The following is a 16,647-nucleotide window of genomic DNA, read 5'->3' as shown; positions in this document are numbered from 1 at the left end:
TGTTTTATTTAAATGTCTTCGAGAGGGCATGTAGATTCTTTCTTTTTTTGAAAGTGCACTTTACTATACATATTGACTGTAGAGAAGTTTAATAAAAGTTGCTCATTGTTGTACAGCTGTGTTCCTCAGCTGTGTCAATGTGATGACGTCATCAAGCATCCAATCGACACAACCAGTGTGATTGACAGCTCGTATCGTCCAACAGGTGCCTGGTTGCAGGTGACATCTGACTCAGTGACAGTCAAATCACGAATGTCAAGACTTTAAAATGGGAGTTAGAAAAAAATGCTACATCCATTTTGATACTCCAACATATCTCTCCTCCCTTATCCAAGCATGTCCGGAAACTGCTGTGGCCTTCACATACTTCACATACTCGAAAAGATGTAAGCACACTTTCACAACTCTCTCCTCTTTTTCTACCATTTCCTCATTCTTTGTGGTTTAAAGTTTATGCTTTAGATTTGCATAGTAAATGACCAAACAGGTGAATTTTAAGGCAATTATTACACACACAAACACAACAACCCTAACCTAAACCCAATTCTAACCCTCATCCTAAAACCAGGTATTTTCCCTGAAAAGGCACTTTAAAGTTGTCGGACCCAGAAATAATGTTCAAACAAGGTCAAACTGTCCTCACAAAGATAGGTTTGTAATTTTATTGGGAAATATAAATACAAGTACAGACACATGTTTACACACCTATTATTCTTAGGACACTGACTTCCATATATGTGGAAAGATTTACCAAAGCTCACTACAACACAAGCCCTAAACTTAAAAAAGTTCCTCTGAAATTAGGTTCTGCTTCAACAGGTCCAGGTTTTGGTCTGCACAAGGACTACATGGTCCTGAAAAGGTCAACGTTAATGCCAGCAAAGGTTCTAAAAAGAAAGGTAACAAATACAAGAATAGATATACATAGACAAACTTTCATTAACAGGTTTTTGTCTCCCTCTTGTGGAGAGAGATGGAACGTGTTTTGGTGTGACAGACAAACAGTATTTGTGTTATGACTCTCTCACCCCCCACTTGCTCTGCTGGGATCAGCTGACTTTTCCATGTGGTAGCTGGCAAGAGAAAAGTGATATCACCTGTATCAGTCTCACAAGCTTGTTTTCATTTTTTCTTTCTCTCTCTTTCCAAGGTTCTTTTACCACTTTACGCCACAACACACATACTGCACTCATTCACACACACCACTCATGATTGATAAAGCTACATTCCATACTTCATACGTTTATATAAAGTTGTTTATTTATTTTCAATAAATCATTTAATTGACAATTAATCCTCTTGTGTCTCTCTCCTCTTCTCTGTCACATGCTTTGAGTCAGTTTGTGATAATGGAGGTGCCTTTGGAAAACAGCTATTGCTTTGGTTTGTGTTTATTGTCCCGGATATAGCTGTTGGCTGTTTTGTTTTCCAGGGGTTTCTTTAACAATTGTACATATAAGTCTCAAGCAATATCACTGTAGAAATGTTGAATAATCTGTCATTTCCTGGTGTAAAATAGTTATTTAAAATCTCCTTAAATTTTGACACATTTAAAAGGAAAAATCAGCTCAACATTAAACATCATTTTGATTGTTGGTTCTTAATGTTTTGCTTTTTCTTTTCCATTTGAATTATCTCCAAATTTCAAAATCATTGACTCACTTATTTTTTTTAAAAACAAACAAAACTTATACTTTTGCTTTGGTATTGATTTCTGGAAACCCTCCATGATTCAAACAAAACTATTCATTTATTGTGAACAATGAACCTTTGGCTCCAAAAACTACAGATAATTAAAAGAAACGGCTGTGTTCTCAAATGGATGGAAAGCTTCTTTTCTCTTTTGCCTCAAAGTGAGCCATTGTAATTGTGAAGATGATTGGTTTTTATAGTCCTTCTGTGTTTTTAAAAATATTGTTTGTAATTATTTTCCATTGCCCAGTAATGTTATGCTTTTTCAGTTTGAATCAGAACTGTAGGATTTATCTATTTGATTTGAGGTGTAAGTAGGCCTTACTGTAACTCTTTGATAAGTATATCTCACACGCACACACACACACACACACACACACACACACACACACACACACACACAGGCATGACCAACCAGCAGCTGACGCTTTTATTGGGGGGCTGCTGCTGCATTCTAGACCTGCAGGGTTTCACGGTAATTACCCTGCTTCAGTGGGTTTAAGCATGAGCCTCTAACCCGTGACGGTCATGAGGATTTTCTGCCCTTCTCTGCTCTTCAGCACACAGAGGCAACACAGTTGAGGAGTGAAACAAGTAGGAGCTGCGAGGAGGCAGTCTTCCATTTGTTTTCAGAAGCCATCAGAGGAACTGCAAAATTGAATTATCCAATTTGGTAAGATTGTGGTTTCTTTGGTTTTTGTTGTTGTTTTCCTCCAGAAGCAGCGTAATTGAGGAGATTGTAGGACATTTGGCACTGTGCACAGAATGTCTAATTTTGAAAAAGATTACTGTCAGCTGAGCTCCAAATAGCCTGTTATTATCTAATCAGATGCAGTACCACCGACGTTGATTCTTTACATCTGCAACAAGGGATGCTGTCCCTGTCAGGATGACTGACACAGTGTTCTGTCACATCCACTGTGAAATATTGATCTATTCCTAATCTTGACAATTAGGCTGAATTACTCAGATGTCACCTTTTTTTAAATGCTTTGCAAATTCATTTGGAAACCAATTATAGATGTAACAACAAACTATAATTTTTGACAAAAATATTTTAGGTTTTTCTTCCCCTTCATCTAAAAGAAATATAGTCAAAATTTTATTTTACATTTCACAAAGCTCTAGTGATTAAGTGCATTGATTGTGTGCATTTGTTTTCTATGCATCCTGGTGTGGAAATAATGTAAAAGTATTGTTCTTAACAAAAGTATATTCAGTAAACAGACTGTTTTGACACCTGAAATTATATATTGTATACACAGGTCATTGAATGATGTGAAAGTAAATGTGAGCATTGTAAACATTTGAAGTAGTCTCCAGGTTACTGTATTGTACTTGCTCAGGTTGTAACATGATTTTCCACTGACTTTTAGCTTGATGCGGTGCAATCATACAGACAGAATGCCTCGTGGAGACTTCAACATCTATTTCGCCAGCAGCAGAGGAGAATCTCTCAGAGCTGAGGAGTATGTGTTTCTATGTTGTTTCATGCTGTAATATACATCTTTGTTGTATACATGTTTAAAAAATTGGGCCTTTTTCATTTCTTATTTATATTTTATTGATCGTATTAGGTTTTTGGCCATGTTTTCCCCTGTTTTGCTTGTCTCTGTGTGAGCAGCATCATTCAAAAACTAATGGACACGTTTAGATTTATTTTCTGGCAATTTAGTTGATGACCAAAGGTGATCCAGAGATGGATTCAGGAATTCTTAAAAGCAGTTGTTAACCATGCAAATAGGGGAGTGGATTGACATCGGAGGGGATTTGTCTTTTTAAAATAACTGTTTGTGGTCTATCTATTAAAATGATTGTGATTCCTTTTTCATTCCAGGGCAGTGGGTATCGTATTCCTGGTGGTTGTCCTGGCAGCTCTGTTCATCCTGGGATGTTGGTACTTCAAGAAGAGGAGTGGCTACAAAATTATCAGGGTGAGTCCATCATATGTCCTTTTACTGAAGTATTCTGTTGATTCGCTACCTAAGAGATTATTGTTCGGTTTGTTAAATCTTTTCACTTAACTTTCCCCAACTCTTTGTCAATGACAAAACTCTTAACACATCTTTCTCTTTACTGCAGAGTCCTCCGTTGGGTTCACCTGGTTACACAGGCCAATATTCAGAGGCAGGACCTTCAGCAGATAACAAGATGGCTCTCACCGACTTTGGCAGCTTCAGGCCTTCGGTAAGGGACTTTAGAGGCATGCAGGGGTAAATAATAATAGACAAATCGACAGGAAATAAATGTTGTCTATTATGAATAAACTCCTACAAATCAGCAGCTCTACTACTGCGTAGAGTCTAGTCTTTGACTAAGGGCAATTGTTTAGAAAAAAGCCTCAGGGCTCTGACATAGAGAAACAGCATGTGAGGCTGAGGCAATGGAAGCCTGAAGAGAGAGAGATTACCATGTCACCAGACTTGGGTTAGGTATTAAAAAGGTCTCATTCCCAACGGAAGGAATGCAAGTGCAAGAGAGGCGAGTGGAGGGTTGGTTTCAGATCATATGAGATGGTGCTGATCATCCCTTCCTTCCCTTTCCTCTCTATTTAATTTCACTGTGGCATTAATAGAGCTGTACAAGTTTCAATTTCGACAGAGATTCCTAGAATGTTTCAATTTGTGTAAAATGTAAATTTCACTTTTGATAAAATGATCAGCAACTAAAAACATTGTGTTAATATTCATTTCTGCTTAAGCATAGTGGAGTTTCAGTGGAAGATGTAATCCAGTCGATCTTTCAAGATTTTCAAATACTGTATTTCATATTAATCTATTTGTTGTACTCTTCTCCAGGTTCCGAATGCACCTCCCTCCTATGAAAAGATTTCCTCAGGTGCACTGCCTCCTCCCTATTCCCCCTAAAGGACTTCTGTGGATGGTGTCTGAAGAAAAGAGGAAAATAACAAACTCTAAACTTCATCTGTATAATCTTGTGTTACGGTCAATATGTATTCCCTAATGCTTTATAGCTAAATATCAATTGGTAAAATGATCAACTCTCTCACTTAGTAAAATGTATGTATGAACAAAATGTATATACTTTGGTAGGATCTTAAACAATAAACAATAAAGTGTTATCGAAAAAAGCCTGTGTATAAGAAAGCTGTTCAAACATTTGTTAGGGACAGTCGCATTGTTTATTTCCATGCAGTAATGTCCACATTTGTTCAATGAAAGTGTATCTAGCAAAAGTTTTTGAAAAAAAAAAACAACTACATGGCAAAAATAAATAAATATGACTTTATATAGTCGCAAACATGTAGAACAAATTGATCTATTTTGCTTATTTATATTTCTAAAAAGTAAAATGTAGATCTCTGTTACTAGTTGAAAAAAGGACATGACAAAGTCTGGATACTGAATTGTGTCATTCAAACAGATGGATAATTTAAAACAAATTTAAACAATAAAGTATCTAAATTACAACTTTTTTTCAAGCAGTATTGAATTGCACTGAAAGGTATTACAAACACTGAAGTTGAAATCATTTTTTTTTTTTTTTTTTAACTTTTAACTTTCCATTTTCTACTCTTTGTTACAACAGTTTTCATTACTGGCCATGAGGTGAAAAAAACTAAACAGAAAAGTAGTCTACAACATTCATCTGAGGGCAACATCCACAGTTTTCACTTCAGAAAACCATCACAGTATACATTTCCTGTATGTTCAACTGAGTGTACAGTTTAGCTAGAAGATGATCGAACCAGAGAGAGAAACCTACGATACTCTAAATGAAAGTCATGAGACACGTTCTTGAACAAATGGCAGGATTACTACTAGCAATTGATACCACTCACTTTGTGTTTGCCTGAGAAGGCTGCAAAGAGGAATCATGAGTGTGCAGTGCTCCGCGGGAACTGTTGGAGGAAACCAGTGGTTTGGAGCAGCCAGTCAGCTCCGATGGATTGACATGGCACTGAGCTGTGCTCAAAACAGCACCATCAGGACTGATTAGTAGCTTGGATGCTACATTGGTATGAATACCAAAGGATGGCGTCTGCAAAGTGTGCTTTTCAAGTGTTTGACTAGTCGGAACAATAGGTGGGTGGATGTTGTTTGTCTTCAGTGATGAGATTGGTTGAGCTGGAGTTATTATTACAGCACTGCCGGATTGAGAGGTGGTCCCCACTAGTGCAGTTTCAAAGGTATTAACAGTGCTACCAATTGGTGGAACTGTAGCAACAGGCAGCGTCTGCATCCTCGATACCACACTTACAGTTGGAGGGACAGCCACTGTGGGCAATACTTGTGTTCTTGTGCCAGGAAGCACTGGCTGCATGACTGAAGGCACATGTTTTCTGACCAATGTGATGCTTTGTACCGTATGTAGTAACACTTGTGATAGTGCTACAGAGGGAGCTGCGGTCTGCTGAGGCTTTATGCCTTGGCCTGGGGCTGACAGTGAAACGATATGCTGGTTGATGGATCGGTGCAAAGGGGTGCCTGCTACCAGGGGAGCTGCAGCTGAGCAGAGCGGTGGTGGAATTGGTATGACAGGACTGGACAAAGATACAGTTGCTGGGCTGGGTAAGACTGGCAGGGATGGTAGAGGCGCTGGAACTCTAGGCAAGGGGTTTGTTCCTGCAGGCAAAATGGTGGATGGACCATCAGTTTGCCTGAATGTAGTTGCAGCTAACCTAATTGGAACCTGGCCTGAACCAAAAGCAGGGACACTGGTTACCACTGGGGAAAGTAGTGCTGGTACACAACCTAACTTGGGAGAACCACCAGAAGGTGATGCAAAGTGATGAGCCTGTGCAGTCGCAAATCTAGGCAGAGTAGTCAAAAGTGTTTTTCTGGGTAACAATGTTGAACCATGGCCAGGTGTTCCTGGTGGTTGAACTGGTGTCATACTGGGAGTAGTTGCTAAAAATGATGAGCCAACGGCAGGTGTGCAAGCAACAACAGGAGAACTTGCAGCTGGTACACCGGACAGCTTGGCAGGAGACTGGGATAATACTGGTGCTTGAGGAGCTACAACAGCATGGCTTGCCCCTTGGAGAGGCACTGATGCTCCAGTCCTGGTAGCATTTGCAGTAGGCACTTGTTGTGGTGCAGGGCTAGAGATGATAAGGACATGGCTGCCTGGACCTAAACCTTGGGGAGGGACTACAAAGCGTGTATTGTTAAGTATAATCTGTGTGCCAGCAGCAAGGGGTGTAGAGGTGTTGATGACCATCCTATTCTGGACTGTGCCAGTGGCAGAAGTGGTGAATGGGGCACTGGTAGTTGTTCCCAAGGAGATGGATGTATTGAGAGCAAATTGAGAGGAAGATGAGACAATACCACTTTGATTATTTGACTTTTGACTGACATGAGTGAGTGTGGAACTTTGGGCAAGGTTACTCTGTCCAGTAGTAGTCACCTGAGCAGGTGGGCTGCTGAATGATTCACTTCCACAAATACCAAGGTGTGTTTTGATTAGGTTTCCTGTTGGCAGATTGGTGGCAGTAGATGTAATTGTGGGTGCAACTGTTTGGGAAATCATGGTGAAGGATGGGGTACACTGGGAAGACCTGGTGGTCAGAGAGGTGTGAGAAGCAAGCTGGGCAGAGCAGGTTGTGATGGTATTTGAATTTGAGACCTGGACCAGTCCAGCTCTGGTGGCTGCTGAACTGCCTGCATCTGGGAGAGATACTGTTGTGTTCTTGGAAGGAGAACATGACAGGGCACCAATCTTCTGCCCAATGGTTGTCGTCTTCCCTGACAAGTGGATTAGAACCCCTTGGGACACATTAGAAAAATAAGGTTATTCAAAAAACTCAATGTAAGTTATATACAAGTATTACTACTTTATTACAATTATTTGGGCTGGTTGCTTTGGGTCAATAAAAGTAAATGTGGTTTGTTTTCTTGATAAGTGGGTTACACTTTTTTAAAGCACCCATTTTGACAGGACACAGAGAGGAAAAATCTAATTATTATTATTATTATTATTATTATTAATAAAATTATAATAATCATGTTCCATTTAACTTCCTCAGTTTCAGCAAGCATGCTGATTCTCTGTCACACTACCCTGACCATTTGAACTGACCAAAGCATCAACGTAGCATTGGTGTTATATAGTACATGAAATATACAGAATTTAAAAAAATATGGGAGATGTGAGAATTCCAATAAAAATATCACCTCAAACAAACTCACCTGAGGGCAGACTGATGTTCCTGACCTTGGCCAATGCCTCTGATTTGCCACTATCAATAGATTGGTCTGGGCTTATTCCCATCTTTAAAGTCTGATCCGATAATGAAGTGGTCAGCAGTTGTCCACTAGCCCCGGCTGCTATTGCCTGCTTTGGAATATTTCCCAAAAAGGTGGAGGAAGATGTGGCTGTAGGCTGGCTGATGAACACAACTCTTGAACTAGGAAGTGATTTTTGGGAAGAGACTGTGCCTTTTAACATGGCTACACTTGATGTGGAAGATGAAGAGGGAGTGGCCAGGATGACTTTAGTAACTTGGGATCCCTCATCTGTACTGACTCGTTTAACACCAGTCTTCGTCACCTTTGATTGTGTGAGAACTCCAGTGATTTTTGGTGATGGGATGACTGCATTTTTTACTACAGAAGCTTGATAAGGAGAACCGGCAGCAGTAGCCTGCACTAGCTGGCCAATCTTCTTTGTAACTGTAGAACAAGTGGAGGTGTTGGAGCCTTGACTTAAAACAAAAGTATTGCCTGCTGCCTGGCTTCCTGGGCCTGTAATAGGGATGCTACTCGTAACTGCATTGTGCAAAGGGGTTGTAAGAGTAGGAAGGGAATTTAATACTGAAGGAACCTGCATCTGAGGTTGAGCTACAGAAAGACTTGTTGCTACTGGGAATGTGCAAGGGGTTGTCTGAGAGGGAGCAAAAGGAGGAAAAGGTGCAGATGTCTTAGATAGGAGGAAGGCTTTAAACTGAGGTGAGATGGTGATGACTGGACTGGTGGGCAAAGAGCCAAGCACACCGTGGTCTGAAGACGTCTGAACTTTGACAATGCCTGTATTGCCTCCTCTCGTTGTTACCAGGATAGACTGCGAGTCTCGGATACACACAGTCTGCAGCTCTTGCTTAGGGTCTGTCATTTTAACAGACTCAGTAGAAACTGCACTGGAAGGCGACGTGACTAATGAAAGGATTGGCACGACACCTTGTGGTGTGCTGGTTTGGACACTGCAGATTTGTGCCCCTTTGAAACCTGCTGTATTTAGGGTCCCCTGTTGCTCATAAGTGGAAACAGATGGGGAAGGGGTGTTCACTGTCCTGGCATCTTTTAAGGGAGCCACTTGCTGAACAGGGATTCTGTTTTCAGGAATGGTGAACCCAGGCACATTGGTAGACATACATAAGGGGCTGGCCACTTTAGAAACTGGGACATGAATGTCTTCTGATTGTTGCTGCTGAAAAGAAGACTCCTTTTCTTCAGTTTTGTGACTAAGAATATTAGAAGTGAGGATCACCACTTGCTGCATGACTTTCTCGCCGGTGTTATGGTTCATGACTGGGAGAACTGAAAGCTTGACTGGGCTGCTGCTGTCTTTACCCGTGTGCTGACCCAGCCCCTGAGGTACATTGCACACCACTTGCACTGGACTTTTAGGCACAGTCTGTTTTAGTTTTGCCTGTGGTGATTTAAGAGGAGCTGCTGTCACTGTGGCCATTCCTGGCTGTCTATGTAATTGTGTTTGTTGTCCTTGAGCCTGCATTTGCGAGTTCTTCTGAGAGCTGAATGAAGATGTTTGTGCTGTTGAATGTTTTGTGGCAACCATCGCAGAGGTAGGCGGGGAGACCAAAGACCCTTTACTCTGTCCATCTAAATTGTTGTACCCTGCACAATCAGCAGGCCTTTTCATTAAGGTCACTTTGTTTCCCACACTCTTTGCCAGCAGGGTGGGGATGGGTGTGTAACCCTTAGGTAATCCAATGGTGGGGTGGAGGATGGTCAGTCTGGGTGACAGTGGGGTCTGGACTGGCAAATCTGCTGCCCATGCCGAGTTTGAATCCATGGACGGATTTGACGAGGTCAGTTCAGATCTAGACTGTGGTCCAGAGTCAACCACAGAAGTAATGTTTCTGCTGCCAATCTGAGCTCTTGGTCGGAGACTAATGGCTTTTTCTGTGGTGGCCAGAGAGTGTTTCAAGTGGATAGGAGATACATAGTTTGCTATTGTTTCTCCAGCAGAGTCAGCTCCAAACTCCCTGGTGCTGGCTGAGAATGTAATAGAGATGTGTATTAGGTATGCATGAATTAGCCATCAATACAGGTTCAACAGCAATCATTCACAAACAATGCTCTAATATTCATTTTAACCTCAATTACATTATATTCTTTTTACATGATATTCATTATATTACAGAAAGGATTGAATATTTGAATTACTTTACCTCCACTCCAAAGACCTCTGGGTACTAAATGTTCCATGTCTTCCTCCTCTGATTTTCTGTAATGATCTGTGCTTGTAAACATGTCCTTCCCTAGACCCCTCTCTTCATCCTCATCTTCATCAGATGACGATGATGATGAAATACACTCTTCACGCACAAAGTTGTTGTACTCTGGGTGCTCTTTGAAATCATCAAATTCCTTCTTCAAACGAAGCCTGATACACATGCAAGACAGGAAATAACAAAGCAGAGGTTTCTTTGTAGCCAAGTATTGATATAGTTTATTCAAAGTTGTGGTTAATGTGATTACAAATTAAGCATCATCAGAGCAAAGTGTTTGCATCAATGGAGGTTGCATCCAAACTTCATATTCAATACGTGTACCTGTTCCTTTGATAGGCCTTAACAAGTTTGGGTTCCCAGGGTGACAGCTCATTCAACAGTCTGATTAGAGTGCTGTGGAGGTCTTTCACTGCTTCTCTTCTATAATACCACCGACCCTGTCAGGTCAAACATGTAAAGAAAATCTCAGTCAAGTAACTGACGTTAAAATGTGTAAACACACTGTAATGTCCTTTAAATAAAAAAAAAAGCATTGGTGCATATGTGTAAGTTTTACTGGGGGGGGTTCTACGGTTTACCCTCACAATCCAAAAATGTAAAACAAAATAAATACAAAATTTAATTTGACACTAAATTGACCTTGGGTGTGTAGCAGTGAATGTTTGTTTGTCTCTGTATTTGCCCAGCAGTGGACTGGTGACCTGTCCAGGGTGTAACCCGCCTATTGACCCTTATGTGCAGGAAAAAGCAGTAGACAATGAATGCATGAAGTATGATTCTAACTTACGAGTCTCTTTTTGGCGCTCTCCAAGTCATCAAGCTCGTCTTCCGTCTTGCTGATCAGCTCTCGCAACTCCTCAAGACTGGTGCATACCAACTACAGAGGGGAAATAACAAACTAGTATTATCGAGTTATAGAGCAGTATCTCAATTAATAAATAGGAACAGAAAATTGGCAACCAAATGATGAAGCTCAAACCAAGACTTCATATTAGTTAAAGAATTATTATCTTTCTATGATTACTTTGGTTACTTACATAATTAAAATTACACTGCCACAGAAACGATTGAATATTTTATTTTGAGTGTGAATACCTCAAAGGGTGGTTCATCTTCAGGTTCGTCTGTAATCATTGAAGAGTCAAGCTTTTTTTCTGTCAACAAGATAAAGACATTTTTGTTATGGTTAGAATGAAAACAAACAACAAACAACAAATGAAGACAACTTAGAAACTGTCCCACATTACACTCTTAAAAGTGGAACTAAATACAGTACCAGACTGAAAAGAAGAATTAAAATTGACCTGACAAATATTCAAAGTTTTCTCACCTGTTTTATGTCTTTTCTTCCTATCTTTTCTCTTGACCATTGTAGCAACTCTCTGACCTGCAGACTTGGCAGCTTCAGCTGGGGACAGCCTCATTCTGTCCACATGCTGCAGAGGCTTGTGCTTTCCTTTAACCCTTGGCAGTTGTTCCCTCCCTCGCATTTTCTTCCTCTTCTTTTTTTTAGTCCAGATTATGTCACTCGTCCTCTCTTCACTTGAGTTTTGAGTGCTCTCAGAAGACATCTGTGCTGCTAGCCCTGATGTGCCACAGAAGCAGTTGTGCCCCTCAAATTTAGCATTACTCATATTGCTTTTGCAACATTCCAAACAGGAAGCTCTTTGACTTGGACTTTCGCCCTCCATTTTGAGCTCCAGTTGTTTGGATGGGGGGGCCAGATTCACTGACCGAGCGGGTGACCTGCCAGTGTAACTGTGCTCCCCTACACTCAGACAGGGATCTTGTGTCTCTGCTATAACTGTTTGAATGAAGGGAAAAGAAAGCTCCTGCTCCTGCTTCACCATGAATCTCTTGGATTCATGCTCCAAGTTTACAGTCTCTTCCTTAAAAGTCACTTTCCCACCACCTCTCCCAGTAGTAGTGTGTGAGAAAGCTATGGAGTTAGTGTTTATTTTTAAATCAATTTTAGATTCTTCACTGGAGTCTCTATCAGAAGAGCCAGATTCAGACGGCTTCTCTTTCTTCAGTGACCACAACTTAAATACTTTATCTTCCTCTTCATCCCCATTTTCCCTTTTGAAAATGCTTAAAGTCTCTGCTCTACCTTTTCCAAAACCCTGAAAGTCTCCCTTGTCCATAGAGCCTCCATAACACTCACTGTCACTTTTGTTTCTGTCAGCCTTCATCCCATCTGACTCATCACCCTCTGTCCCTGGCTCCATTTCAACCCTTTTGACCAATACAGAAGGGAAAGGGAAAGCTGGGGGAGCGCTGGGGCTCTGGCGGTAGATCCTCAAATCTGCCCCACAAAAGTGTGGGAAATGTATATAGGCATTCTCCTTGCTGTCATAGCCCAAAATAGACTCCCTACATTCATGGATAGGCTGGGCCAGCACAGCATCCTGCACACACTTCTGCGTCTCGTACACATGATCACACAGCCCCTTCAGGAGCCATACTCGCTGGTAGAAGGGTAACAAGTGAAAAGGTTTCTCCTCCAAAGGACTCACATCGCCAATGGTGCTGAAAAATTGGTGGCAGAGTCCCAGCTGCTCAGCCCGACCTGGCTGATCATAGGAGGCACCAACACACCGGTACCAGACCATGACCCGCTGCCTGAGCTCCGACTCCCAGCGGCGGTAAGGCAGCGGAGGCCGGCGGTTTAGAGTGGCCCTCCTCTGAGGTGGGGACAGTAGGGAAGACATTATTTTGGAGAGCAGGAGGCTACAGCGAGGCATCAACAAACAACGCTCCAGTTCAAAAAATACAATCTCTGGGAGGTTAAGTGCATTCTGAGCCAGGCAGAGGAAATGACCTATAGCAGGGAGTTCCCAAAGTGCATCCACAGTGTGAGGGGAAGCCTGTGACCGTAAAGTCTGCTCCCACTCTTCTACCTCTTTGGCTGACATTTCCTCTGCCTCTTTCCTCTCAACCTCACGCTGTCTGCAAAGTCAGAAAACATAACAAGTGTTGGCTGGTTTTGCAGGAATACTTTGGTTTGTCAATAAACTTATGACGGCCACTTTTAATCTTCGCTGTAAAATATTCACTCACCTCCTCTCTTCTTTGGCTCTCTGTTGCTCTTCTAGTCGTAAGGTTTGAACCATAATAGACTCATGCCCACCAACTGTGAGAGTAGCCAGGCTTCGAATAGCCAGTCTCCTTCTTGTAGAGGTGCCTCCTGATCCCCGATCCTCCTCTGCACCGAAACGCCCCTTAGAGGTCATTGCCAGGGTTGTTTTCGCTCGCAGTGTCCTCATTTGACAGATGGAGAGGAAAAGCAGACGAGTCAATCTGATTGAAGTCATATCAATGGAATAATAAGATGATAATGTAATGTGTCAATAATAGGCTATTGTATTCCACTGAAAACACAGCTATTGCACATTTTAGTGCTCCTTATCATAACACTTTTCTATATACAGAATTTCTATATATAATTATGATGATGATCTTTTTATTATTATTATTATTATTATTATTATCATTATTTGGTATTAATAATAATAATACCAAATAATGTATTATTATATTGTAATTTTGCACACTAAATGGAGAACATAACTTGGCCCTCTGATTGCAGTGATTGAAGTGTTTTGTTTTGCAATTTGTTCAACAAAGCATTTACATAATGTTTACCTGGATAGCAATGTAAGCTTCTGCTCAAGCATAATTTCCAACTTTTGAGCCTGTTTGGAGATCCAGTGGTCCACCCCATGGTAGCGATAACAGTTCTCCAACATCAACCTAAAGTCTGCTACAAACTCTGTTAGTGTCTCATACTCTTGGTTAATGAACTTTTCCTCCATCCGCCGCAAGCACATTGACTGCCTGAGCTGTGCCTGACCCCAGCCAGCGGCACCTCCAATACCATGCTGGGCCTCCTGATGGCCGATAGGAAGGAGGAATGGCTGGGTGATCCCTTTATGCTTCTCCAACAGAAATCCAGTGAATATCCTGTAAGCTTGCTGTACCTCATGGTTCATATCATCCTCATCACAGCTATTGCTGTTGGTGGAAATGCAGACTTCAGGCAAAGAGAGGTCACTGTTAGAAAACTCTGACATGTTATCATTCCCTACAGCCAGGTGGTTGCCCTCAGCAGGAACATCTCCACTGCCACCAGGACAGTATAATGCTGTCACAGTTTCACAGGTGCCATTACTCATCAGATCCTCAGGCATCTCCAGATCAGAGCTGAGTTGTGGCACTGGTGATTGATGAAGCACAAGCAAGTCTTGATTGAAGAGCAGTGGTTGAGTACAAGCTGTTGGGATTTGCTCTGACATATCCTCCTGATCCATGGTGCAGAAACCTAAAATGGGAAGCAGTGTCACCAACAGTGAACTTCAATAATTCAATTTTACATACATTATCTCAAGGTGCTGTTCAAAGTAAGTCAGAAACCTTAACAATGTTATAGAGAGAAGAGAAACCGAACAATTCACACAATGAGCAAGTACTAGGCATCAGTGGAGAGAAACATCTGACAGAACCAGACTCAAAAACATACAGCCATATGCCTCGACCGGTTGGGGTGAAAGGAAAAGAAAATGGGGGACAGAAAGGGAGGAGGGAAAGAGGGAGGTTCCCTCTTTCCCTCCTCCCGAGGTAGAGACAGAGGAAAGAGACCAGGAGCAGATATAACAGTTGCATAGGTTTAGGCATGAAAGTTCTGAATTGTTCATGTTTATACTACAACAATGTCATTTTAACACATAGCAGCATATATTGTTGATGATATCGATTTTAATCATAGCATAATAATGACGGCAATAATACTATAGTTCATGACAATAATAATAAATAGCCTCGAAACTGGATCTTGCAAGATAAGGACATTGTGGGAGTGAGTAACAAACCAAAAGTAAAATAAGATGCATAGAGTGTGGAGAAAATAATGATAGATTAAATAGAAGTTACATACTGTAATAACACTCTAATTATAACAGCTTATTCCTATAATGACAGGTGCTCACATTGTTTCAGTCACATAATAAGACACTGGGGTCCCGTGTGTCTGTTATCAAGCGACTTTGAGCTGAACCTAATTCATCTACCTCGCTTATGTTTGCAAAGTGGTACTTTCCCTGGATCAATGACTGGCTAGCTCAAAGTTTACTAATAGCTAACAGCGAACTAGCTACTATAGGTTGTTAAAACACCAACAAGTAATCAAAGTTAGTTGTGCGTGCTCACGGGGATTTTCAAGACACTCCCTTATTAAGTCTCCCCCGTCATGACGTGCGAAATAAAATCAAAACACAGTGACAGAGGTAGAGCTTATTGGTTCATTAAACAACATACCTCGGCGTTTGTCTCCAGTCCGGCTCCACACACACACCAGGGCAGGACAGCTTTTAGCAGGCTAGTTGGATTAGCTGGCTTTTGTCTCCAAACCGCGGCCTGCAATTGCTGCGCTCACTGTCCATTGTGGAAAATGTGTAGCCACTGAACGTCCGGCAGATAAAAAGTTGTGCAGACACCTCATGTCGTCAGCGCACACGGAGTGATGTCAGTGAGAGCAGGATGGATGAAGCAGCCAGCGTTAGCCGCCAGAGTAGCATCACTAGCCGATTGTCCGACAATGCTTAACAGTTCGTTATCACTAGCCATCCAGCTAAGCGGCTATTTTTACAAGTTGACAGCTACTTTATGACACTTATAAAATGCTCAGGTTCACTTTAGAGACACGTCTGCGCAATGTGCCAGATATACTAAAAGCCGTGTGGGGTTACAATAAGCTAGCAGCCGACTCTTGTGACTCGTCTGAAGACTGTTCTCATCACTTCCACCCTGCGTGATCTTGATGCAAATGTGCGCATCCTGACGTAGCCAGTGGGTCGTGTCACGCCAACTTGTTATTATTGTTGTTGTTTTGGTGAATAATTCTGACACACACTCACTTTACACTATATTGTTAGTTTTATAAGAATTATGTCACCCATTGCCAGTGAAAAAAGAGAAGCTTCTCGAGTCGGTTATTTTTCAAATACATTTATTGGATCATACCACCGCCCGTAAAAATAAATCCCGAACATTCATTCATGATTTAAACGTCACGATGAATCACAGAAACAGCAGGTACTACTGTTCTCCACGTACAGGCAGTGAAAACTTCACTTGGCCTGAACGAGCGTCTCACTTTTGACCGCTAGATGTCACTATTCACTAATAAACGACATTTTACGCCTTTACGATGATCCTCGGTTAGGGGCAGTCTTGTCTTGTATAAAGTACAAGTATCTTACCAGAAAATGACCTTGTAAAGTTTAAGTCACTTTTAATAATATTACTTGAGTAAAAGTCTTAAAGCATATGACATTTACTGTACTTAAACGTGAGGAGTGAGAATTGTAGCTCAGTGGTAAGGCAGGTTGTCTTTCAACTGGAAGGTTGTGGGTTCAATTTCTGGCTCTGCTAGTCTATATGTGTCCTTGAGCAAAACATTTAACCCCATGTTGGAATGGGTAAATGTCAAAACTATAGTATAAAGCAGCTCATCAAGACTA

General features: G+C 41.4%; 2 protein-coding genes across 2 annotated transcripts; one reads left to right on the top strand and one right to left on the bottom strand.

The window, feature by feature from the left end:
• The first annotated feature begins 2,239 nt into the window (after positions 1 to 2,239).
• Positions 2,240 to 4,724, top strand: mlana (melan-A). The gene is made up of 5 exons (XM_058617877.1): positions 2,240 to 2,365; positions 3,069 to 3,161; positions 3,530 to 3,626; positions 3,775 to 3,879; positions 4,491 to 4,724. Exons 2-5 carry the CDS (start codon positions 3,073 to 3,075, stop codon positions 4,557 to 4,559), a joined length of 360 nt encoding a protein of 119 aa, XP_058473860.1. The 5' UTR covers positions 2,240 to 2,365; positions 3,069 to 3,072; the 3' UTR covers positions 4,560 to 4,724.
• Positions 4,725 to 4,811: 87 nt separating this feature from the next.
• LOC131446563 (uncharacterized protein KIAA2026) lies at positions 4,812 to 15,947 on the bottom strand. Its single transcript, XM_058617876.1, has 10 exons — positions 15,443 to 15,947; positions 13,775 to 14,450; positions 13,190 to 13,390; positions 11,460 to 13,078; positions 11,225 to 11,283; positions 10,917 to 11,006; positions 10,451 to 10,566; positions 10,067 to 10,281; positions 7,845 to 9,890; positions 4,812 to 7,421 (listed from the first exon to the last, which is right to left on the bottom strand). The coding sequence occupies exons 2-10, from the start codon at positions 14,437 to 14,439 to the stop codon at positions 5,491 to 5,493; spliced, it is 6,942 nt and encodes a 2,313-aa protein (XP_058473859.1). The 5' UTR covers positions 14,440 to 14,450; positions 15,443 to 15,947; the 3' UTR covers positions 4,812 to 5,490.
• Positions 15,948 to 16,647: the final 700 nt, after the last annotated feature.

The sequence above is a fragment of the Solea solea genome, chromosome 19 (genome assembly GCF_958295425.1).
Source record: "Solea solea chromosome 19, fSolSol10.1, whole genome shotgun sequence".
Taxonomy (NCBI): domain Eukaryota; kingdom Metazoa; phylum Chordata; class Actinopteri; order Pleuronectiformes; family Soleidae; genus Solea; species Solea solea.
The sequence above is the reverse complement of the archived record's forward strand: the minus strand, read 5'-3'. Positions and strand labels throughout refer to the sequence as shown.

Excerpts from the sequence above, each read along its gene's own strand:
- mlana (XM_058617877.1), top strand. The coding sequence starts at position 3,073 with ATGCGGTGCAATCATACAGACAGAATGCCTCGTGGAGACTTCAACATC. Across the intron at positions 3,162-3,529 it reads GAATCTCTCAGAGCTGAGGA|GGCAGTGGGTATCGTATTCC; the intron begins GTATGTGTTTCT and ends TTTTCATTCCAG. Across the intron at positions 3,880-4,490 it reads TTGGCAGCTTCAGGCCTTCG|GTTCCGAATGCACCTCCCTC; the intron begins GTAAGGGACTTT and ends ACTCTTCTCCAG.
- LOC131446563 (XM_058617876.1), bottom strand. The coding sequence starts at position 14,439 with ATGGATCAGGAGGATATGTCAGAGCAAATCCCAACAGCTTGTACTCAA. Across the intron at positions 13,391-13,774 it reads AAGCTTACATTGCTATCCAG|GACACTGCGAGCGAAAACAA; the intron begins GTAAACATTATG and ends CTGTCAAATGAG. Across the intron at positions 10,282-10,450 it reads AAGGCCTATCAAAGGAACAG|GCTTCGTTTGAAGAAGGAAT; the intron begins GTACACGTATTG and ends CATGTGTATCAG.